The 21,533-nt window shown below is 45.1% G+C and overlaps 1 protein-coding gene across 2 annotated transcripts in view; it reads left to right on the top strand.

The window, feature by feature from the left end:
- Positions 1 to 21,533, top strand: part of DCUN1D5 (defective in cullin neddylation 1 domain containing 5) — a 132,134-nt gene that overhangs the window by 20,571 nt on the left and 90,030 nt on the right. For both annotated transcript variants that reach the window (XM_078657017.1, XM_078657018.1), the window contains exons 2-3: positions 5,977 to 6,098; positions 12,966 to 13,054. In XM_078657017.1, coding sequence (XP_078513143.1) covers positions 6,028 to 6,098; positions 12,966 to 13,054 — 160 coding nt within the window. In that variant the 5' untranslated portion in view covers positions 5,977 to 6,027. The remainder of the gene's footprint in view (positions 1 to 5,976; positions 6,099 to 12,965; positions 13,055 to 21,533) is intronic.

The following is a 21,533-nucleotide window of genomic DNA, read 5'->3' as shown; positions in this document are numbered from 1 at the left end:
TCGATCAGCTTTTTGGGCAAAAACTTGCATGTTTTGCATTGCTTTCTATTGCAACACATGCATGTTTGGCGTTTCGCTTGCGGGAGCGAGCTTTGGCGACATCTGTTTGTAATTATCTTGCAAACAGATGGTGCCCCTGCTCGCTTCCGCAAGGGAAACGCTGTGTGGCCGTGTCAGTTGCCTTTTAATTCGATGCCACGCCGCACGCTCCCTCTCTAGCGTTTCTCTCGAACTGCCCGCAAGCCCTCTCAATTTAGACACAGCAAAAGCATTGATTTGGCCCGGGTGAAGTTTTAATCAATAACTCGTAATATGCCAATTTCGAGTTCCTCAACAGAGGCGACATGGCATTAAGCGACAAGCATGCAAGTAGTCTCTTCTTTTTTTCTAACACCCCTCCCTTCACCGTTCCCTAGCAGCCGCCACTAATGCCACAGACACTCCTCTCTCCTCCCGTGGTCTGTCGCTGTTCCAGGGGTCGCTTGTCAGTTATCCCCTCGTGTGTTATTGACTGTATGAGAAAAACAGAAAGATTGGTAAACAGAAGGATAGAAAAGCAGCCCTCCGTAATGAAGCGCGTGTTGTCTTTCACCGCGTGCCTTGGAGTCTGGTGGGGTTTGAGTGGCCCTAGCCAAATGTTCTAATTTTTGGTTCTAATTATTGCATCTTACCCGCGCTTTGTCCCTCGGATGCTCCCAGATCAGTGTGCGCGACCTGTGCTCTGAAGTGTGATTTATTGAGTGGCATGTGGCTGTGAAGCAGAGCGAGCTCCATGGTACCTGATAGAAGTATCCAACCTAGCAAGGGGGCAGGGGCGGCGAGGTGAACCACCACTGCAGCAGCAACGGCACCTTCCTGATGCGCTGCCATGAATCGGCTAGAAACATTTCAGATGACGCGCACTTGTTGTTTTACACAGAGGGCACTGCCGCAGTCTCAAAGTATTGATTCTCTTCTCTGTGTGGAGACATAAACTGTAAGCCCTAGCAGGCTGACCTCGACACCGCTCGGACAACTATTCCCCACCCTGCCTACTTGACGGAACCCCCACAGGGGAAGTAAAGGCAAGCAAATGCCAGTGTCCGCTGCACACGAACCACACAAAACCGGTGCCTCGCAGTCCACCCCTGCGCAGCAGGAGGTCCTGGCAAGCAGTTGTGAACTACATTCCACGTGATCAGAAGCTTCTATTTGTTGTTTTCTTTCTCGAGCTCTCTCAAAAATGCAAGAACACCTACTGCACATGATTTGAACGGCCAGGTGATTTTGTTGATAGAAAAATGTAATTTGCACACTGGTCTAAATTATGCTTCTCACCTTTGGGACCTGCTGCATAACTAAATACTTATAAGGTCTCAAAGGCGAGACCTATTGGCTATGCCAATGCTTGTTTTTTTTCCTTGTACGGTAGGATTTTGAGGCGAGGTGCCAATCTGGAGCGGAGATTTTGACTATATTAGTGATTTTATTCCTGATGAAAAGCGGCTCTGTTCCATGTATTGCTTTATGGGCGATACAAAGCAGCTTGAAAGTGGATCTTCAGGCAACATTGTAGAGTTCTCAAGGCAGGGTAAATGTGGGCTTGTGGCTTTACATGTAGGAGTAGTTTGGCAGCCGAGTTCTTAATCCCTTGTAGTTTTTTCATAGTTGATAAAGGTGATCCGTGGTACAGAACATTGGCGTAATCAAGTTTAGACCGTACAAATGAGATAGTAGCCTGGACCTTGTGTGGAAATCCCAGGTGTGGAAATCCCAGGTGTGGAAATCCCAGGTGGTGGGAAATGCGTCGCTGACTTTTCATAGTAATGAAGCTTGATCTTGCTTGTATGTCCACTTGGGTATTCACTGATAGGCTGGAGTCCATGGTAATTCCAAGGTTTTTTTAAATCCTTAGGTACTTTAGGAGGTGTTCCCAGATTGTCAGGCCAGGCGGCGAGTGGGTCATAGTTTTTCCAATAGCAACATGCGAATATTTCTGTTTTGAGAACATTCAATTTGAGATGGCTCCATACCATCCAATGATCAACAGTTCAGAGGTCATTGACAATGTGAGAGATTCCAATGTCTTTGGAGCTTTCCAGTTTAAGGAGTATTTGTGTCATCTGCATAGTTATAGCATGTGAGGTGAAATTCATTAATCATTGCCGGTAATGACTTTATGTAAATGTTGAAAAGCTTGGGTGAGATTATAGAGCCTTGCTTTTGTGATGTTTGGGTGAGGAAGGGGGACTAGGATTACATTTATTCTGTTTTGAAGGTAGATTGGGGTTCAGTCAAGACAGTCCCTTCTAGCCGACTTTGTAGAGTCTTTGTATTACAGTGTCATGGTCAACTGTGTCAAAGGCAGCTAAGAGGTCCAAGATAAGTAGTGCAGCCACCCCGTTCCGGTCTACAGTGTTCTTGAGGTCATCCCAGATGGCGATGAGAGCAGATTCAATACCTCTTTCTGGACGAAATCCTGTTTGGAAGTCGGAAAGTATGAAGTTATTTTCAGTGAATTGTGACATCTGGGCGAATGCTACTCTTTCTGTAAGTTTGCCCAGGAAACGTCCATTTTTAATTGGTCTGTAGTTGTCGGGATCAAGCGGGTCTAGGTTAGTTTTCTTTAATATTGGGCGTATGTATGCCTTTTTATAGGTCTGAAAGATTCCTGTAGTTAAGGAATTGATGACGATTCTTCTTACTAGAGTGGCAGCAGAGGTAGTTAGTAGAATGTTCTTGAAGATTTGTGGTGGATAAGAGTCAGAATGGCTGCCTACAGGCCTGCTTGCCTTGACTTGATCCATACATTCACTTTGTGATATTTGTTTGAAGGAATGTGGAGACTCTGTAAACCTGGAGTTTTTTTTTTAGAAAGGGGCTGGTGCAAGTGGTTTCCCTTTGTCCACCGTGCCTGCTTTGGTTGTGTAGTGATTTGCCAGCTTGTCCGTGAATTCTTAATTAATGGGATGAGTTCTTTTATGCTTTTAGGTTTATGAAATTGTTCTAGAATTTTATACAAATCTTTATTTGCACATTTTAGCATTTTGAATTCTGTCTGAATGGCACTTTTTTTAATTTAACTTTTTTAGCTTTTTTGGATTGCTAACTTGTATAATCTTAAATTTCTCTAGGTGAAGTTTGTCTTGATTGCAGTTTGTTTTGCGTTGCAGCTTTCTAATTTGCTATTTTCTCTTTAAGGCCTGTATTTTTCCATGGGGCCTGTTTTTCTTTTGCCCTGTTTTGTTGTTCTGAGTGCTATTAGGATATCAAAAAATTCCTGTAGCCACTAGTAGTTTTTTAACTAAATTTATATTTTCAAGATCTGTGTTCAATGTTAGTTGCATTTCTAATTGTTCAAAATTGAGTTTGTTCCTTGGTTGATCGTTGGATGATTGATCGGGGGTTTTAAGGGTGTTGCTTTTTGGTTTTATGTTGAAAAGTTAGCAAATGGTGTTCTGACCATGTGACTGGATTAATCGTTTGAGGGGCATCAAGTTCTACATTTTCAAAAATGACATCTAGGATGTGCCCAGCGATGTCGGTTTGTGGACGATCTGATGTAGGTTCAGTGTGTCTAGGCCAGTGAGGATGGTTTATGGTTGGGGCATATTGGGTTTGTCAAACCAAATGTTTAGGTCACCAAGAATGCATAGGTTGGAGGTTAGTGTTATCTGTTTTGAAACCGTGTTTAGAAATGTGACTGGGAATGTTGCATTGAAAGGTGAAGGTCGGTAAGGGAGGAGGAAGATGGTGTAGGGTTGTCTCTGGTGAAGAGGGCTTCACAACCTTGTATGAAGGCGTCATCTGGTTTAGTGAGATTTGTTTGCTCGAATAGAACAGCTAGCCCACTTCTTCTCTTGCCTTTACAATTTTGGAGCTATAGAGCTGTGGTTCTCCTGATGCTGCATCCAAACAAACCACCATGTGATGGCCTGGAATCCTTTGAAGGGAATAGGGAGAAAGGGCAGCTAACTAAAATTCTTCTTTACTTCAGGTTTTTGCCAATGTTCTCAATTTTTACTGCTCAGTACATAAGCAGCAAATGGGCAATGACAACTTGAGTTGTAGTTGATGTATTTAAAACAGCTGATCGAATGACCAAGTTAAAATGGGAACCGGTCCTAGGATGCTTGTTTCAGTCCAGGGAGAATTTATTAACACATCTTTTAGGAAAGGTTGTTTTTAAATCCTGTGTTTGAGAACCGCACTTTTAGAAAGTTGCTGTTCTCTTGTCTGACCCTTCTGTGTGCCTGGGCCTGTTTGTGTATTGACTGTCTAGTTTGAGAGTGACAGGGGCTGGGGATTCCCCAGGAGGCTGGCTGAGTCAGCCCTAGGCTAAATGACTGCATTTGCAACTGGAGTGGTGGCAGGAGTTAGGACCTGGGCCTGAATAGGGCTGTGCCTGCCTTCCACAATGCTGGCTCCACCTCCTGCTGGGCGGCTGACGACCCTGCCCCTCACTCTGAAAGGAAGGAAGAAGCCAGCAAAACAAAGTACTCAGGAAACACCCAGACTGGTTCAGACCGGGCCCACATGCACAGAGAGAACAAAGATTTTAGGGGTACAAGTACAGGACCCCTGACAACTGAAAATTAGATCATCCTGGAATCAAGAAGGAACCTCTGCCAAGGAGAAAGCTAAAACTGAAGATGAAGACTGTCCTGTTGCTTTGCTGGACTGACCTGCTGTTGCTTTGCTGCCAAGGAGAGGTAAAGGACTTTGCTAGTGTGCTGGGTCCCCTGTCTTGAAGGAATCTCCAAGGGCCTGAGAAGAGCTGGCTCCCTGTTTTGAAGTCCCAGGAACAAAAGGACTTCACCCCCAGCTTCCCTGAACTCTGCTGAGAGAGTTCTGTCCTTCCTAGAGTGCTTGATCCAATTGTGGGGCCTCTGAAAGTTGTACCTGTGCTGGGAAGCTTGAAACTAAGCTTGAGAGACTTTTGCCATTAAAAAGTGTTGCATCGCTCGCTTGCGGAGCGCATCCCCGACAGTGCAAGAAGTTTCCCGCCGCTATGAAGGTCGAGATCGTCGCATCCTTCGTTTGCGGGACGCACCAGACCGGTGCGGGAAAGTCTAACATCGCTGCGAGTATCGTCGCAGAGCCTGTTGTCGCTGGGTGACCTCGCCGCACCGCTTGCTTGCGGACCGCATCACGTCGCTGCGAGCATCGTCGCAGAACCATCGCATCGAGGAGCTGCGAGAGAGAGGATAACCGCTGGATCGCGCATCATCGCCCCGGAGATCGTCGCAGCCCCTACAAGATCGTGGCATCGTTCCTTTGCGAGAACAAACTTCCTATGGAACCTACGCACCGGAATCCATACAAGTGGCCTTCCTCCCCATACAGACCGGATTCGTCGCAACACGCCCGCTGCTGCAGCGGGGCTGTAGCATCGCTTCCCTAGGGTCTCAGGAGCAACTCATCGCTTGTTTTCCACCGCACCAGCTTCTGCTTTTGGAACTTTGTTGCAACTAAAAGGTACTGTGAGTAAACGTGACGCAACTGTGAACTTTTCACGCATCTGTAGAGAATTCTATCGCAAACCTCAAGAACTCTTTGGAAACCATATTCTTGAACTGTGTATGTTGGATTTTTGTCGTTTTGGTCTTGTGTAGTTTAGATTAAAATACCTTTATTTTTCTAAACTGTTGTGGAGTCAGTTTGTGGTGTTTTCACTGTGTTACTGTGAGTGTTAGTACAAATACTTTACGCATTGCCTCTGGTTAGCCTAGACTGCTCGTGCCAAGCTACCTGGAGGGTGAGCAGGGGTTATCTCAGAGGGTTCTCTCCTTGCCCTGACGCAAGGGTCCCTATTTGGACAGTGGTACCTACCTCTGCCAACTAGAGACCCCCAGTTCTAACAGTATTGTTTTGATAATTTGTTAGCAAACTTGATTTTACTCGCACTTGGAGAAAGTGAATTGCAATATTGATGTCACTGAGGATTGTACTATGGCATGTTTATTGAATCTAACTGCTGGTAACTGTATTTTTCAGAAACGTCTTCACAGTGCAGCCATTCGAAATTTATCATCATATTGGGAAAATATGCCTGTGAAAAAAAAGAGAAAATCCTCTGGTTCTGAAGATCTTGGCTTAAAGAAATGCAAACTCACAAGGTAGTGATATATTCAGTCGGATACGTTGTAAATGTTTACTTTGTGGCCAGCTGTTCATGTACCAATAATAAATTCATGACCGTTCTCTGTCAACTCTTACTAGTACTGTAGCTTAAAGACTGCTGTGATCTGGGTTCCATCTCCATAGTTTGACGTTGTAATCTTAAATAATTTTAATTTAACAGTCGACAAGTGAATTTTTTTAGCCAGTATGGCAGATTTAAAAAAGATTAGGAAGGGGATAAGTTAAAATGGTGTAATCCTCCAAAGCAGTATTCGAAGCTGTCGTGACCCTGCAGACTGGTGCACGGTCGGGAGCAGGGACAAGAGACAGGAAAAGGAAAGGGAGGGATTAGTAGGGGGTTGGAGGAAGGAGAGGTACGATTGCTGCAGGGAGGTCTGGCCCAGTAGAAGAAAATAAATAAAGGAAGTTACTGCTTCGGACCTGTCATCATTATTACGGGACACAAAAACTGGCGACAAGGGTGGTAGAAATCCGTGACCTTCTCTTGCCTGCAATGCAGCTGCCTGCTGTATGCGCCTGCTATGTGCCATTATCCCTCTGCGCTACCAGCGTCACTTTCCCTCCTTATGTAGCAGGTGCTCACTCTGCTCTTCGCCTGGAGGAATCCACTCTGCCTTCCACCGGCTCCCTCTTCTTGCCTTTCAATCCACATTTAGAGCCCACCCTAATAGACTCTGGGGAAGCCTCTAATGCTATGAGAGAACGCCCTACCCCCCTTGCACCAATGTCTCTTTTCCCTGCTCACGGCCGTACCCCAGTCTGATGATCCTAGCACTGACATACATGCAGGCATTACAGATGAGGTAACTGCAGATTTGATTCCAGGCGACCTAGTGGGTAGGTAACTGAATTCAGTAGATCTGTTCAACTTGTTGGCATAAAAGGGGACTATTTCTTATGTATGCATGAAAAGTTGTTCTTTTCTTTTCAGACGGCTATTCGGTCAAAGAAATTCCTACCCCCTTGAAAAGTAATCAAATCCAGCCTCTTACCTAATGACTTTAATTGCATTACATTGATAAAAGGGCTTGGAGAACTATTAGTTCTTGCTGTTTTTGAACATTTACAAACGGGCCAAAGAAGGGTTAAACAGACATCCCAAATAAATCCAAAAGGTTAATCTGTTTCAGGGCAGTCAACTACCCTTTATGTTTCCTTGAACCCCTTCGGTGCTCAAGGCTGAACCATTCTGCCGTATGAGGCGCACTAATTCCCTCTGCTGCAAACAGCAGAGGGATTTCTTTTTTGTCTGGAGGAGAGGGGGGTGGGCTTCAGGAGGTGGATAAGAGCTTCCCCAACCTTCCATGCCTTTTTTTCCCCCAATGTAATGACCGTGCGCATGGCACGCTGCCGTCATTACATTGAAAATGAAATTTGGTTTCAGTTTCACTGTTAAAGCGCTTGTGGTGCTATCTCATCCCTGAGTTCCGAACCACATGGGAGAGGGGTCGTTGGAAAGAGGAGAATCTTCCCTTGCCAGTGGTACCCTTCCCTAGTGCATTCCTGCTTGGGGATCGCCCCACGCAGGTATCCACCCACTGGGCACCAGGGAGGGCGGAGCGGTTCCTTGGGCAAGGGCTCTTGCTCCCCCCATCATTGAATTATCACATAATCAGTCTTTCTGAGGGGAGAAGGGGTAGAAAATATCCTAGACACCAGGGATAATTTGTTTATAGGCCTTGATGGGAGAGCTACCAGCTGCCTGATGAATTTGTTTTCCGTAATCATCAGGTTTTGGGCAGAAGTATGGCCCCACAATTCTCCCCCATAGGTAACTGCCCCCCGTGCCTGAGATTTATAAATTTGAATGACAGGGCCAAGTGGACGATATGTTGAATTGTTCACCATCCTTGAGATACCACCCACTATCTGCACCAGTTTCATACTAGCCTTAATCTGGTGTGTCCCCCATGTCATGTTCTCATTTAGGGTTACCCCTAGGTACTCAAATGTAGAGACCCTCTCTAATCGCACTGTGCCAAGCAAGGGATTAGGGCGTGTTGAGGGAGTGGGGTTTAGGATCATGTATTTTGTTTTAGAGGCGTTGATCTCAAGGCCCCTCTCCGTGCAAAATTTAAAAAACCCATCCAGTACCCGTTGTATTCCCATGGGGGATTTCGACAGCAGCAGGGTGTCATCCGCAAACATGATAGCGGGCACCCTGCTGCCATACAATTTGGGAGCGTCAATGTCACCGATCCCGGTCAGGTGGGCGATAACCCCGTTCACAAAGAGGCAGAACCGGGTCGGTGCCAGCACACAGCCCTGTCTCACCCCTCTGTCAACGGGGAATCTTTCCGTTAGGTTCCCATTCCTGCCACACCTAACACGCGCAAAATTATTCTGATGTAATTTCATCAGAATGGAAAGAATGTCTGCCGGGACACCTAAGTCAGCAAGCACACTCCATAATTTTGATCTTGGCACCAGATCTAAGGCGGCTCGCAAGTCCACGAACACCGTGTACAAGCTGCCCCCCTCGATTAGTGCGGTCCTCCAATAAATGAGGTTTAGGCGAAATATCTGGTCAGTTGTAGACACCCCCTTCTAAAACCTGCCTGGTATGGGCTCAGAATAGCAGTTTCCTCGAGCCAGTTCTGGAGGCGATCTAATATAAGCCTCCCGAAAAGCTTCTGGGACACATCTATAAGGCTGATGGGCCTGTAATTGGCTGGGAGCAGAGGCGAACCCTTCTTAAATATAGGAACAACCTCTGCGCCCAGCCAAGTACAGGGCACTTCCATGCCCTTCAAGACAGCCCTTCAAGACAGCATTAAATATTGCCAATAAATAGGGGGCCCATACATCAGGCTCTTGTTTAAAGAGGTCGCCTGGGAGGCCATCCAGCCCAGGCGCTTTGCCTAATGACCGGCCCGCAATGGCAGCTCGCACCTCCTTTTCTGTAAAGGGGCCCCCTCTACATGACTAGTTGTGGTTTGGGGTAAGTAGCATGTGGCCCCAACTTCCACTGTATAGAGGCACTGAAAGTTCTCTTGCCATACCCTTGGTGCAATATTTGGTTCTATTGCCGATGCCAAATCCTCGGATCCCGTGTTAACAATTCGCCAGAACTTACGGGATTCCCTGGTGGCTAGAGAACTAGAGAGATCCTCCCATTTGTCTTGATCCCATTCCATCTTGGCGTGGGTAACCAATTTCTTGTATTCCCGTCTTCTGGCCTGTAGCTCCAGTCTGCTTTTGCCCTCCTTGATGCAGGACAAGAGATCACCTTTCGCCTTGCGACATGCGGCATTATACCCAGTTTTCAGAAATGTACAGCTTTCCGGGATCCATTATTGCTTTCACATCAATTTCTAGCACTAACTGGAAGGAGGTTGAAAACACAAAAAATAGCAAAAATAGGCTATGTCCCAGTAAATATCCATAGTGTGTGAAAAATGTTGGTTTTCTGATAAAAGTCTGCCTGTCCCTGAAAGCTGAGAAGATCCCCCCCCCCCCCTCCTCCAAATATTTTGCGGTATTTTGGTTAATTTCTGGGTTCCCTCCGGGGGAATCCTCAAAGCCTGGGTACCTTCAGAATCATCAAGTTGTTCTAAGAAAAGGACGTACATTTGGTGTTGATACCAAAAGTTAGAGGGGCTTAAGTGCAAACTACCCCAAATAGCCCCCCAAAAAAGGCTTTGCACAGCGGGGGGAGGGATGGGGGAGGCGTAGCAGCAAAGGGGGATAAAGTCCTGGATGATTATGGTCATACTTTCATTTTAACCTTTAGTTGTCTGCTCATGGGACTAGCAGTGCAGAGAAAGTTTCTTCTGGTGAAGGAGTGTCCATTTGCCAAAAGTAGACGCTTAGTGTCGATCTTGTTGCTTCAGAATACCAGCTGATTTTTATTTTCCTGGGAGTGATCATCGACCTTCTTTGCAGTTGTACTTTTCAGAGACCTTATGGCCATGTATGTGCCTTTGCATAAAACTATGTGCGGTGATCGCCTCACTATGGAAGAACAAACAATGTCTTTTGCAGTAAGTTTCAACGCTTGTTTGTTCCGTAATGAGCTGCCACATTAAAAACGTACTGCAGCTACCCCTCCAATTAGCTTGGAATACTCAACCATTATTCTAAGTCTTAAATCTAGCAATTGAAATCCATTACATCACACTGCTATCAGACCCAGTATGTGCCAGGAACACTGCATTTACTTTTCCCCTTGGGAATAACGAAAAAAAAAACAACTTAACAAAATGAAGAAAGAAAAAAACCCACTAAATAACCAAAATAATAAATTCGCCCCATAAACAACGATCTACAGCCGTATTATAAACAGAAACACACAAATCGAAATATTTCAGAAGAACCTTGAAAAAATAAAAACATATTGAATCATGAACCCCAGGCTACTTCTGAATCTATGAAGAATATTAGAAGAACCCTGAAAAAATAAAAACATATTGAATCATGAACCCCATGCTGCTTCTGAATCTATGAAGAATATTAGAAAACGGCACACTGGCAATGTGGGCTCCAAACGGCGCACTGGTGTGTAATTAATACAAATTCTGGTTCCTCTCATGCTCTACTTTTGTGACCCCATTTCCAAGAGGCCACCCCAACACAAGGTCAAGAAATAACAAATTAACAGGAGCTTTCAATTCTATACAGGATTATCTATTACAAAATCAATAGATGGTTAAACTGTTCTCCAGTAATAGATCAAGTAGTCTTGATGTGATGAATAAAAGTTATTTGGGGGTCTTGCAAGTTACTTTGATTCCAACTTGCCAATTTGACAGAAGCAATCCATTCGACCCAGCCAACTCGTTTCGTCCCTGTGGGACTTCGCCAGGGCTTGCTCAATATCCCAATGTTATCATCCATCCAGTGTTGGCTCCAGTTGTTATCTCATAAATTTTCATTGATCCAATTTTGTACCACTAGATGGTGTGATGCGCTCCCATCTTATCTTCATTGTTTCTTCTACCTGGTTCGAATGTCCTATGAGATCACACCTACTATGCTTAGTGGTACAAAATTGTATCAATGAGCAGAGGTAAGTTGGGATGTGGGGTCGTTGTAGGGGCACCATCGGTTCAGCTCACAAAGGCCCAGGAGCTTCTGTTGTAGGGGTGCCTTTCGACGTCTGAATCTTCTTGCCTGATCTGGGGGGAGCGTCTGCATTCACACTGCAGGCGCTGTCATCCCAAAAAATGAACAAGTAAAAAATGTTTGTGAAATCCAGATGACAAGAGAAACCGTCATAGCAGGCTTGACGCATGCTCCCAGGCCCTACTACCAAGCCAAGAATGCATTTATTTAAGGGGTGTCATAGTCAAGTCAAGTCAAGTTTAAATTTGTATAGCGCACTACTCACCCAGAGGGTCTCAAGGCGCTTGAGGGAGGGGGGAGCTTTACTATATCCAAGTTTTTCGTTGTTTTCTGAAGGAGAGGTGGTTCTGTGTGAGGCGGAGGTACGACGGGAGGGAATTCCAGGTCTTGGCCGCTAAGTAGGAGAAGGATCTTCCTCCCATGGTGGATCTTTGGATGCGTGGAATTGCGTCGAGGGCTTGATTGGATGATCGAATGTTGGCGGGTGGGGGTGTAGAAGGATAGGCGCGTGTTGAGGTATTCGGGTGCTAGGTCGTAACCCAAACACCCCCCCGCCCCATCCTCCCCTTGGGGCTGTGCCCCTGATCCTCTTACCCCAAATTGAGTGTGCCCTTCCTAGTATTGGTTCACATATCAGTAAAGTCACAGAACAAATTACTGTTTCTGAGCGAGGCTGCCTGGCTACTGAATACTTCTGCTACCTGTGCTAAGCTGCAAGGCTGTGAAATTGTCTTGCAATCTTTCGCTGTGGAGTGGGAAAATGCGCAGGCACCCTCAGGACGGACCGTATGAGTACAGATTTGACTTTAATGAATTATTTCCCGTGGTAGAACAGGAAAACTGACCCTCACGTTTTCCTGATGTAATTCTAGCAAAGCTTTTATGCATTCCATTTTTGTACAAGCAGGCATGCGTGTGTAGATTTGCTCTTGCGAAAATCTGCTAAGCATGTGTGCTTGATACCTTTCTTTTGTTTCTCCACGTTCAAAGGGTTCTAAAAAGTGAACCCTGGAATAATTGCATAACCAAAACCTCCTTTGAATCCGTATTTATGCCATATTATAAGCCAGACTGGTCAGAGCTCTGACATGACAGTGCTACCATAATTTGTCATCTCACTGTTTTGCACCAAATAGGAGAGGTAGATTTGTGAAACATTTTGTACCTTCTAGTTTATAAAATGTCCTATTTGGCTATGCTTGCTGAAAGTTGATCATGTATTACATTTTCACCATGTTTTCGGTTTTTTTTTCGTTTTTTTTTCCTTTTTTCGGATTGTATAGTTTCGGTATTCATTGGTAAAAGAAACAAACATAATCCTGTCCTCGTGCAGACCGAATTGAAAGTAGCTACTAATTACTATTGGTGTCTACTGGTGTTTTTAACACCTTCTATGCTCATGACGAGCTGAGCTCGTCATGAGGCACGGTGCTCGTGTGCCCATGACGAGCTGAGCTTGTCAAGAGCCCTGGAACGCTCACACGTGGGGATAATAACCCTGCTGTGCTGAACGTTCCACGGAAACGGGTGTGGTCATGACGAGCTCAGCTCGTCATGAGCATGGGGGCGCTGTGCGCGCGCCCCCAGCACAGCAGGGGAATTACCCCCGCTGCGAAGGGGTTAAAGGTTAATTTGTTTGTTGCGGAATGTCCTGATATTCCATTTGTAATATCACTCTTTGATTCAAAACAAGCTGTGTAGCAGAATTATATTATTTATATTGTGGGTCTCCTATAATGTTTTGTTTGGGTTATTGATGTCACATTTTTTATTTTAAGCTACTACAGGTTACAGACTCCAGACAGAGTAATAGGAGAAGATCATTTTTCAAGCAAGAAGTGCCTAGCTTGGTTTTACGAGTATGCAGGTTTGTAGATCATTTTTTCCCAATTAAGTCAACTTTATTTTTCTGCTACTCTTTGTGTGTGTTCAAACCTTAAAATATGCTGTCTCTGTAAGATTGTGTGAGATTTCTGCCCTTCCTCTGAGTTACTTCCCTTTTGGTACCTAAGACTTCACATTTGTAAATCATTAAATTAAGTGAATTTGAATATACATTTTCTGCAACAGTTTTTGGGTCTCTACCATTCTGTCCAGCTTTTGCTGTGCACATTTTTTACTGGTTTCCAAAATATCTTTTTATGTGGCTTGTCTTTGTGACCTTGACAGCCAAAGGTAAAACGATTGATTTATTTTAAATTTAAAGTGGTGCAATACATCTGAAGCCAAAGTTTCTTACAGGCACGCCAAAAGAAGAGAAAATATTTTGTGCTATAGAAGCTAAAATCCTAGTGCACTCATTTAAAACCTAAAGAATCATGTATAGTATAGTTCTGAAATATTTCCATGGAACATATTAAATGGAATTTTAAAAAATAACTTTTGAAATGAAAATGTCCAGACTCCCACTTCTTCAAATGGATCATAGTTCCTTTTGGGGTAATATTAGCTGTACCAACCTTATTTAAGTCTCAATGAGTGCAGACATAACCACTCTGCCTGTATCCCTCACTAATAGTTATACATGTGTTGGTGCAGGGGTAACCTAGGATGTAGATTGGAACTTTGAGGCTTGCATAAGCATTGTAGTTCCTTAAGCATTCTGTTGCCTACGGCATTCAAAATTAACATTGACATTCACATTGAAATTTAACAAAGCATAACCAGCTTTTAATATTCAGGGAATGTTCATGTGCATTTAGTACAATGAATGCACGGTCTTCTCCTTGGACTTTTACTTATAGGGGTTTGGGTGTTTTCAGGCAGATTCACAAAGGTACTTCTGTAGTGCTGCATCCTTTACTACTAAATGCTTTGGTAAATTGGCTTACAAGTGTTGAATCATGATCAATAAAAAAGAATCTTTGTCTGACTTCTCCTTACTGTACGTTTGAGCTTGTGTGTTAACTAAGTCTAAATGGCATGGACCCTCCTACCTATATGTAAAATCCCCCTCCCCCTTTTTAATTTAAAATCCAGTTCTTCATGGCACTTAATCTTGAAGGGATGTTTTTCCTGTACTGCAGAATCCTCTGAGGCACATAAATGACTTGTCAATCATGATAACAATCCATGAGTTAACCCCTCTGGTTCCAAATCTTGACCTATTACAAGTGACTCAAGGAGAGATCAAATATGTGCTTTAAGATCTATATGCGGACCTCATACTGCAACAGCAGTTTTCCCTAATATGACAATGGGCTCCTGAAAAAGCTGCACATTACTTGTTTTTATAACTAGGGATTGACTTGGTTCTTTTAATTCCCTCTTCCCCACCTGGTGCGCTTTAACTTGCTACACTAACCACTGTCGTCTGCACTATTTGTCTATGTACTGCTATTCAAAAGTTAACTATTTTTAATACATTGATTAAAAACATAGGAAAGCTCCCTTCTGGCCTTTGTGACTTATCCTTAGGGGTTCCTCGCTCTCACTTTTCTCTTTAACTTGCTCATGGAACCTTTAACGGAAATTCTGAGATCCTCCAACATCTATTATGACGTACGCTTATAGGGCTCAATTGTACCTGAAAGTCTCCTCCCATGACTATATTGGTTCCCTCAACTTAATGCTACCAAAAAACCCAAAAACTGGCAGACCGGCAGCCGCTTCATACTAAGCACTCTCAAGATGGAATTCCTCCTAATCGCCTGCCCAAACCTGATATTGAGGAATGGGTAACTAACAGCTATTAACTTCTTGCCACACTATATAGATTCTGCAAGATCCCTGGGAATAATTTTAGACAGGAACTTGAATATGCTGAAGCACATCAGCGCAGCCACCGAAGGACCAAGCCTCTAAATTAACATCTTAAAATAAAACCCTTCCTCCCCATCAATCTCCTCTGGCCATAGGGTGTTTAGGCCGGGCATCCAGTAGAAGAGTGGATGGTTGAAAGCATCTGAATATGGCATCATGTCTTATTTGGTCCCGGAAGGGGCATTAGTCCCAAATATTTGCCACACTGCTTTCTATTCATAGCACCTAACATGGGTGGACTTTTGCTCTTGGTTATAATTTACATGGCACACCAGTGATCTGGATCTCTGTCGCTGCTAGATAGACTCTAAATTGCACTCCTTTTTGGATTTAACAAGATCAGTGAGTGAGCGAATCTTCGGTGGTGAATGTTTGCACTCACTTGGTGGCTCAACAATAACTTTGATGGCTTGGCCGATATAATGTAACAATGTGGAATCCATATACCCCATCGGACACAACTGGTGCACATCAATAGCAGTACATTTGATACGGTGTTCGCTGACCTTTTAAGCGCCTGCATGTATGATTGACTACTTTCACACTTTCACCCAATGCCAATGCATTGGGGCATTGGCTGCAACTTGATTATACCACCTTATAGACCTACACTAAATCTAACATCCTACGTAGGCCAAACTAAAAAGGATACAAAATGGCACAGGCAGAATACAGAGAAAGGGTATGGGCAGTGCTTTATAAATGGATGTAGGTCTTTACGTAGGTCTCTACATCACATGAAAGTACATAAGTAGTCACGACATTGCAGGACTATATTGGGGGTATGATTACATCACAACTTTGTAGTCAAGTTAATTATTTATGTATGTAACTTTTCTTAAGGGGGAAATAAACTCCTATTTCCCTATTTTAATGTCTAATTTGTAGGTAACTTGTCAAGATTTGTTTAATTTTTAGGGTAAACCGCAGCAACCCCATTTTTCTTAGACCTACATACAGTCTATTTGTGTGATATATCAATAAATTTGTTTTTTTATTTTATAGCGATATACCACCCCTTCTTTTTATAGATGTAGCTTTTCAGCACAGCTTTCACCGTATCTTAAGTCGGCAACCGATAAGGCTTTCCGAATTACTACTCAGGGGCTTAGGCGCCACCCAAAATGGGGGCAAGCCTATGAGCAAGTCTACAGTCCTGATTTGTTTATTATGAAAGTTATGGTAAAGCAGGGGTGGGGAATTTAATAAAATATCTACTTAATAAAACTACTTGTCCTTTAACAAAATCCACTTACCCCTTTGGTGCCTGTAGTGTGGCAACACATTATGGCAGGAATCTCACTATATAATAGCTTTACTTTGTATTGCTTTATTTCGATATAAAAACATATCATAAAAGCATTGCATTACAGTATAACAATTTGATAAAAACATTTAACATTTGGTATTAAAAAAGAAGCTTCGGAAGCAAATTGGCAATACAAAAAATGAAGAAGCTACAGATAGGCATAGCTTTGCAAAGGTAGGTTATTAGCCGGATCATAAAACTCATACAAGTAAAAGGGACTTTACTGAATTAATAGCATCTTTGCAGACCTTATTCGCCAAACCCAACCCAAGAATTTTGCCATACAACAGGCTAAAAAGGGTCTGGCATCAGAACATAGAATGCGTAGGGCTACCAAGTGTGATCTGGTGCCCAAGCTCTTACATAGTGGCTTGAGCCATCTCGACCTGGGGGCCGCATACGCATAGCACTCGAACAGCAAATGGGCAGTAGACTCTACCTTTGAAACACAAAAGGGGCAATATGGTATGGTTTGCAATGGTGGTTTCCAGGTGGAAGTAAACAGCCCCACAGGCAGGACTCCCACCCTGAATTTAAAATACAATGATCTATCTCCAGGATTGTGGATCAGGTCCAGGTAAGGTTCTCTAAGTGGGAGCTCCTTAATTAAAAGAAACTGGGCAGCAGATTTACAGTGGTTAGGGTTGCACCTTCTCACATTAGCCGCCCACAACCAATAGATCTTCTTTAACGTTTGCTTAGGAGGAGCTGTTTTATTAACCCAAGCATCGCCTAGACCCAATTCATAAAGGAGCCGCTTAACCTCCTTGAGCCAGATAACTTTATGCCAGCTCGGAGAAGATAGGAGTTCTCGTAGGGCATCGGCATAGCTACACAATTCTGGAACATTCCATATCCTTGCCCACAATAGAAGGGGACGAAGCCTAGCTTGCTCACCTATGGGGTATGTGCCTGCATCAAGCAGGAGGGGGAGTGTAGGGGTACTGTGGGGTAACTTCATGAGATCTTTATGGAAGTTGTTTTCGAGGCAGGTTAGACAGTCAACTCTCTGTACACACCACAGTTCCGCGCCATACAAAGCTGCACTCACCACCCTTGCCCTATAGATGTCCAGAAGTGCCCCAATAGGTTTAACAGATGAGGCACGTTGTTCTTTGAGCAGAGCCCCTGCAACCCTTTTATGGGTCAGAAACACCTTTTGCTGGTGTGCCTTCCAACTCATAGTGTCGCAGAGTCTTATACCCAAGTAGTCAAACTCTTTGACTCTTTCGAGTGGAACAAGGTCCAGAGCAGGGGGGAAGACAGATTTCCTAGGGGGGTTAATGACAAGGAATTTGGTCTTGCTTATATTTATAGAAAGGCCCCTGTTGTCGCAGAAGCCCTTGAATCTAGAAAGCAACTTTTGGATGCCCGATGGAGATTTAGAGATCAGAAGGGTGTCATCAGCAAATAGGAGCGTTGGTATCTTCCTACCTGCCAGGGAAGGTGCGTCAGATGGTTCCTGAAGAAGATGCTCCACCACTCCGTTCACATACAACGAGAACAGAGTGGGGGCCAGCACACAACCCTGGCGAACGCCCCTATCTACAGGGATACGAGATGTTTTTTCCCCCTGGAGACCCCATCTGATCTGGGCAAAATTGCTTTCATGAAACTTAATAAGCAGGGCCAATAAATAAGGGGGTATGCCCAACCCATCCAGGACTTTCCACAACTGGGCCCGCGGGACCAGATCGAAGGCAGTTCGCAAGTCTATAAAGACTAGATACAAGCTGCCTCCTCCCAGTACCACCACTTTCCAATATAACATTAAAAAGCGGAATGTCTGCTCAATTGTGCCTGTCCCTTATCTAAAACCCGCCTGAAAATCTGAGAGAACCTGATTGTCCTCCACCCACTGCAAGATCCTACCCAATACCACTTTACCCGCAACTTTTTGGGTTGAGTCCAGCAGGCTAATTGGGCGATAATTTGCTGGGTCGTCCCGACTGCCCTTCTTAAAAATACGGACGACCTCTGCGCCCCGCCAGGAGTCAGGGAGAGGGGCTCCCAAGACAGCTGCCTTCAGGAGTGAAGCAATTAATCTACTCCACAGTAGTGGGTATAACTTCAACAAGTCACCCGGAATTCCATCTGGGCCTGCAGCCTTATTGGTTACAATGCACTTAATCGCCCATTCAACTTCCTTAACACTAAAGGGACAGTCATTAGTTGTAGTAGTGGCTATGGCTGGGGGACTGGCCAAGGCACCCATGCTTAATTGGGGTTCACCCAATGGGATAGAGTAAAGCTTGGAAAAATGAACAAACCAAACGTCACCAGGAATGTTACAGGTAAGTTGTAGATCGATGGGCTTGTTCCTAGCTCTCAATAGGTCCCAAAACCCCTTGGAGTCCTTCATACAGCTCGCCTCCTATAGTTCCCTCCAAAATTTATAATCATGTGCCTCCTTGGCCTTTGCCACAATTTTCTTGTAGGATTGCCTCGCAGATCTAACATTGGCTGTGTCCTTGGTCTTCACTGCGGAAATGAGCGCCCCCTTAGCAGCCCGACATTCAGTAGAATACCACTTGTCTCTTGACTTAGAAGGGCCTTTCACTGTGACCCTCACACTGGTATGGGGAATAAGAAACAAATCACTAACAGCAGCAGTAGTTTCTGAAAATATCGTTATAACAGCTGCAGTGTTGGTTCCTGGTTCATCAAGGCGTAAACCCACCGCTGTCATTATGGACCCTGCTTGTGCCATCCTTTCCTCATCCCTTGCTACTTTGGCCCATTTCAAACGCCTGCCACAGTTGGAGGGAACAACTTCATGAGATGTTTTCCACAGGTGGGCAGACTTAACTGGCTTCCTGACATGCCAAGGCGGGATGAGGGTTAAGGATAGAGGGTTGTGGTCACTATCACAGGATGCTATGACTTCCATGTCTTGCAGGAATGGCCACAGGTTGTAGTTCAACAAGGTGTAGTCTATTCTGGAAGTGTGTTGCATTTCTGTTATAAGTGTGGGCACCCATAAGGTCGGATTTAGATCGACCATTGGTTGGTCTCAGATCATGTTCCATACAGAGTGCGTTAATGTCTATCGCACTCTGGGACCATTTACGAATTGGATCAAGAGTCAGAATAGGAATGCCTCTCCTTGTATCCTCATCCCATGAGTCAAGGATGTCCTCCCTCGCGAGTGGCTCAAAACAACAATTAAAATCACCTGCAAGGAGGACATAGGAGTCAGTGCTACAGGCACTTAATTCACCATTTAGCCCTGTGGCAGGAAGCGATGAAGCCCCACCCCTAGCCCCCCTTAGATAGAGGTTAAAAACCTCTAGCTTCCTTCCCCCTTGGCAGCGTATGGATATCCTCTGCAGGTCTGGGGAATGAGTGAACTTTTGGCTTACGTTTAGACCAAGTGCGATGCTGACCCATATTAAAAGGCCGCCAGACGGGCGACCCTTGCAACCTAGAGGTTGAGATGCTGGGACAAAGTAGGATGTAAATCCTACTCTGTGCCTGGTTCAAGGCACCAGGTTTCTTGCAAAAGACAGATGTTATAGGAGTCCAAAAAAACATTCCACTCAGGGATGTCGATGTTACGGGCAAGTCCTGCCACGTTCCAACGTAAATTTTTTATCAGAGGGTCACCTGGGGTAGGAAGCCTTGGCGAATTATCAACACCAGCCGGAGAGCGTGCAGGGGTGACCGGTCCTACAGCCGCTATGGGTAACCTTTGGGGAAACTTGGCCTGCTGTTGGTTAGGAGCCCTTATAGCACCAGTTGAATTCTTATCTGTGAGAGCGATCTGCATGGGTAGCAAGGGGGTCATAGGCGGTGGGACCAACAAATGTATTGCAACATGGGATTCTAAGGAAATCGGAGTGGGCAATCCCTCCTCTATAGATGGAGCGTCTAGAATTTCTTCCAGAACTGGGTATGCAGTAAGACTCTGATCAGACAATGAAGGGAGATTATCAATGGGCCCTCGGGCCTGGGGTAAGGAGGCCTTTGCCAATACATCAGTGTTAGGTTGCCTTGCAAGTCAATCTACCTCCTCAAGGCCACCAAACCTGTTAGAGGTAGAAAGGCCACTCCAGCACGCAAGAGGATCTTGATAGGTAGTGGGGTGGCTCCTCCATGCGTGGCGCTGCACTAGGGACCAATCATTTTTCCGTGTGTTATTGGGGAGTGGCGGATAAAAGAAAGACAAAGGCCTGGGTATAACACGAGAACCTTCAACGGTGGGACAGGAGCAAATGTGGTGTGCTGTAAGTGGGTCCTCAAAGGTCACCACTATACAGTCCCCAACCACGGTTTTCTTTGTGGGGCCCACCCAGGGGACACGACGCACCATCAGGACTCTGCTCTTCCCACCATTAGGAATTGGACGGTTCGCATTAAGCCAGTGCATTGTCTTATTCTTCAGGGACCAGTGATTCTCGTAGTGACCGATCTGGGAAACGCCCGTCAAAACAACCACATAATCATTGGCCTCTGGGGGAAGATCGATATAGCCCCCTCTAAAATTATTCTTGACAGGAGGGGCCCGAGAGTGTTGGGGGCGAACTTTACTAGGGAGAGGTCTAAGAAGAGGGCCTATAATAGGCTTTAAGGGTGGTTGGGGGGGGGGGCGGGCGGGAACCTTAGATTTAGGAACAGCAGTGACTTGGTTCACACCCAGGGTTCGTGGCTTAGGAACCGGGCGTGCAGGCGCCGGTATGGGGCGAGGGAGATGTGGTGCTTGTGGTATTGGGTCCTCTACACCGAAGCCCTGGTTTTCAAGACTTCTCAAGCCAAGAGTAGCCAGAGCGATAATGCTTTTTTCCATCTCCAGCAAGCTGTTTTCGATGCCTGAGAGTCTGAGAGCAAGGGGGGAAAGAAGTTTCTTCAGTGTTTCCCAAACTATACCTATAAATTCCCCATCCTGCCCTTCCCGACCCTCACCATGTATGCCCCCATCCTGAGCAGTATTAGTAGTAGGAGCAGGATCTGACCCCTCAATGGCCCCCTCTCGATGTGGCTGTTCCCTGACAATGGTCCCTTCTGTTGCATTAGGTAGTAGTGCGCTGGGCAATTTCGATTTCTGAACCACCGCAACTCTTGCCTTCTTGCGATAGTAAGTATACCGGGAAATCCTTTTCCTTTTGGGTAGGTTGCCCTTGCTAGTCTTGAACTTATATGAGCCAAAAATTACCGGGGCAGGGAAGTTAGGGCTGGCATCATATTTGCCTTTGTGTGAGTTTAAGGATGCCGGGTTGGAAAAATTGAAACTGACATTCTGCATGGAAGATAACACAGGTGAATTCGGATCACCGGC

The sequence above is a fragment of the Lissotriton helveticus genome, chromosome 8, assembly GCF_964261635.1.
Source record: "Lissotriton helveticus chromosome 8, aLisHel1.1, whole genome shotgun sequence".
NCBI classification, from domain to species: Eukaryota; Metazoa; Chordata; class Amphibia; order Caudata; family Salamandridae; genus Lissotriton; species Lissotriton helveticus.
The sequence above is the reverse complement of the archived record's forward strand: the minus strand, read 5'-3'. Positions and strand labels throughout refer to the sequence as shown.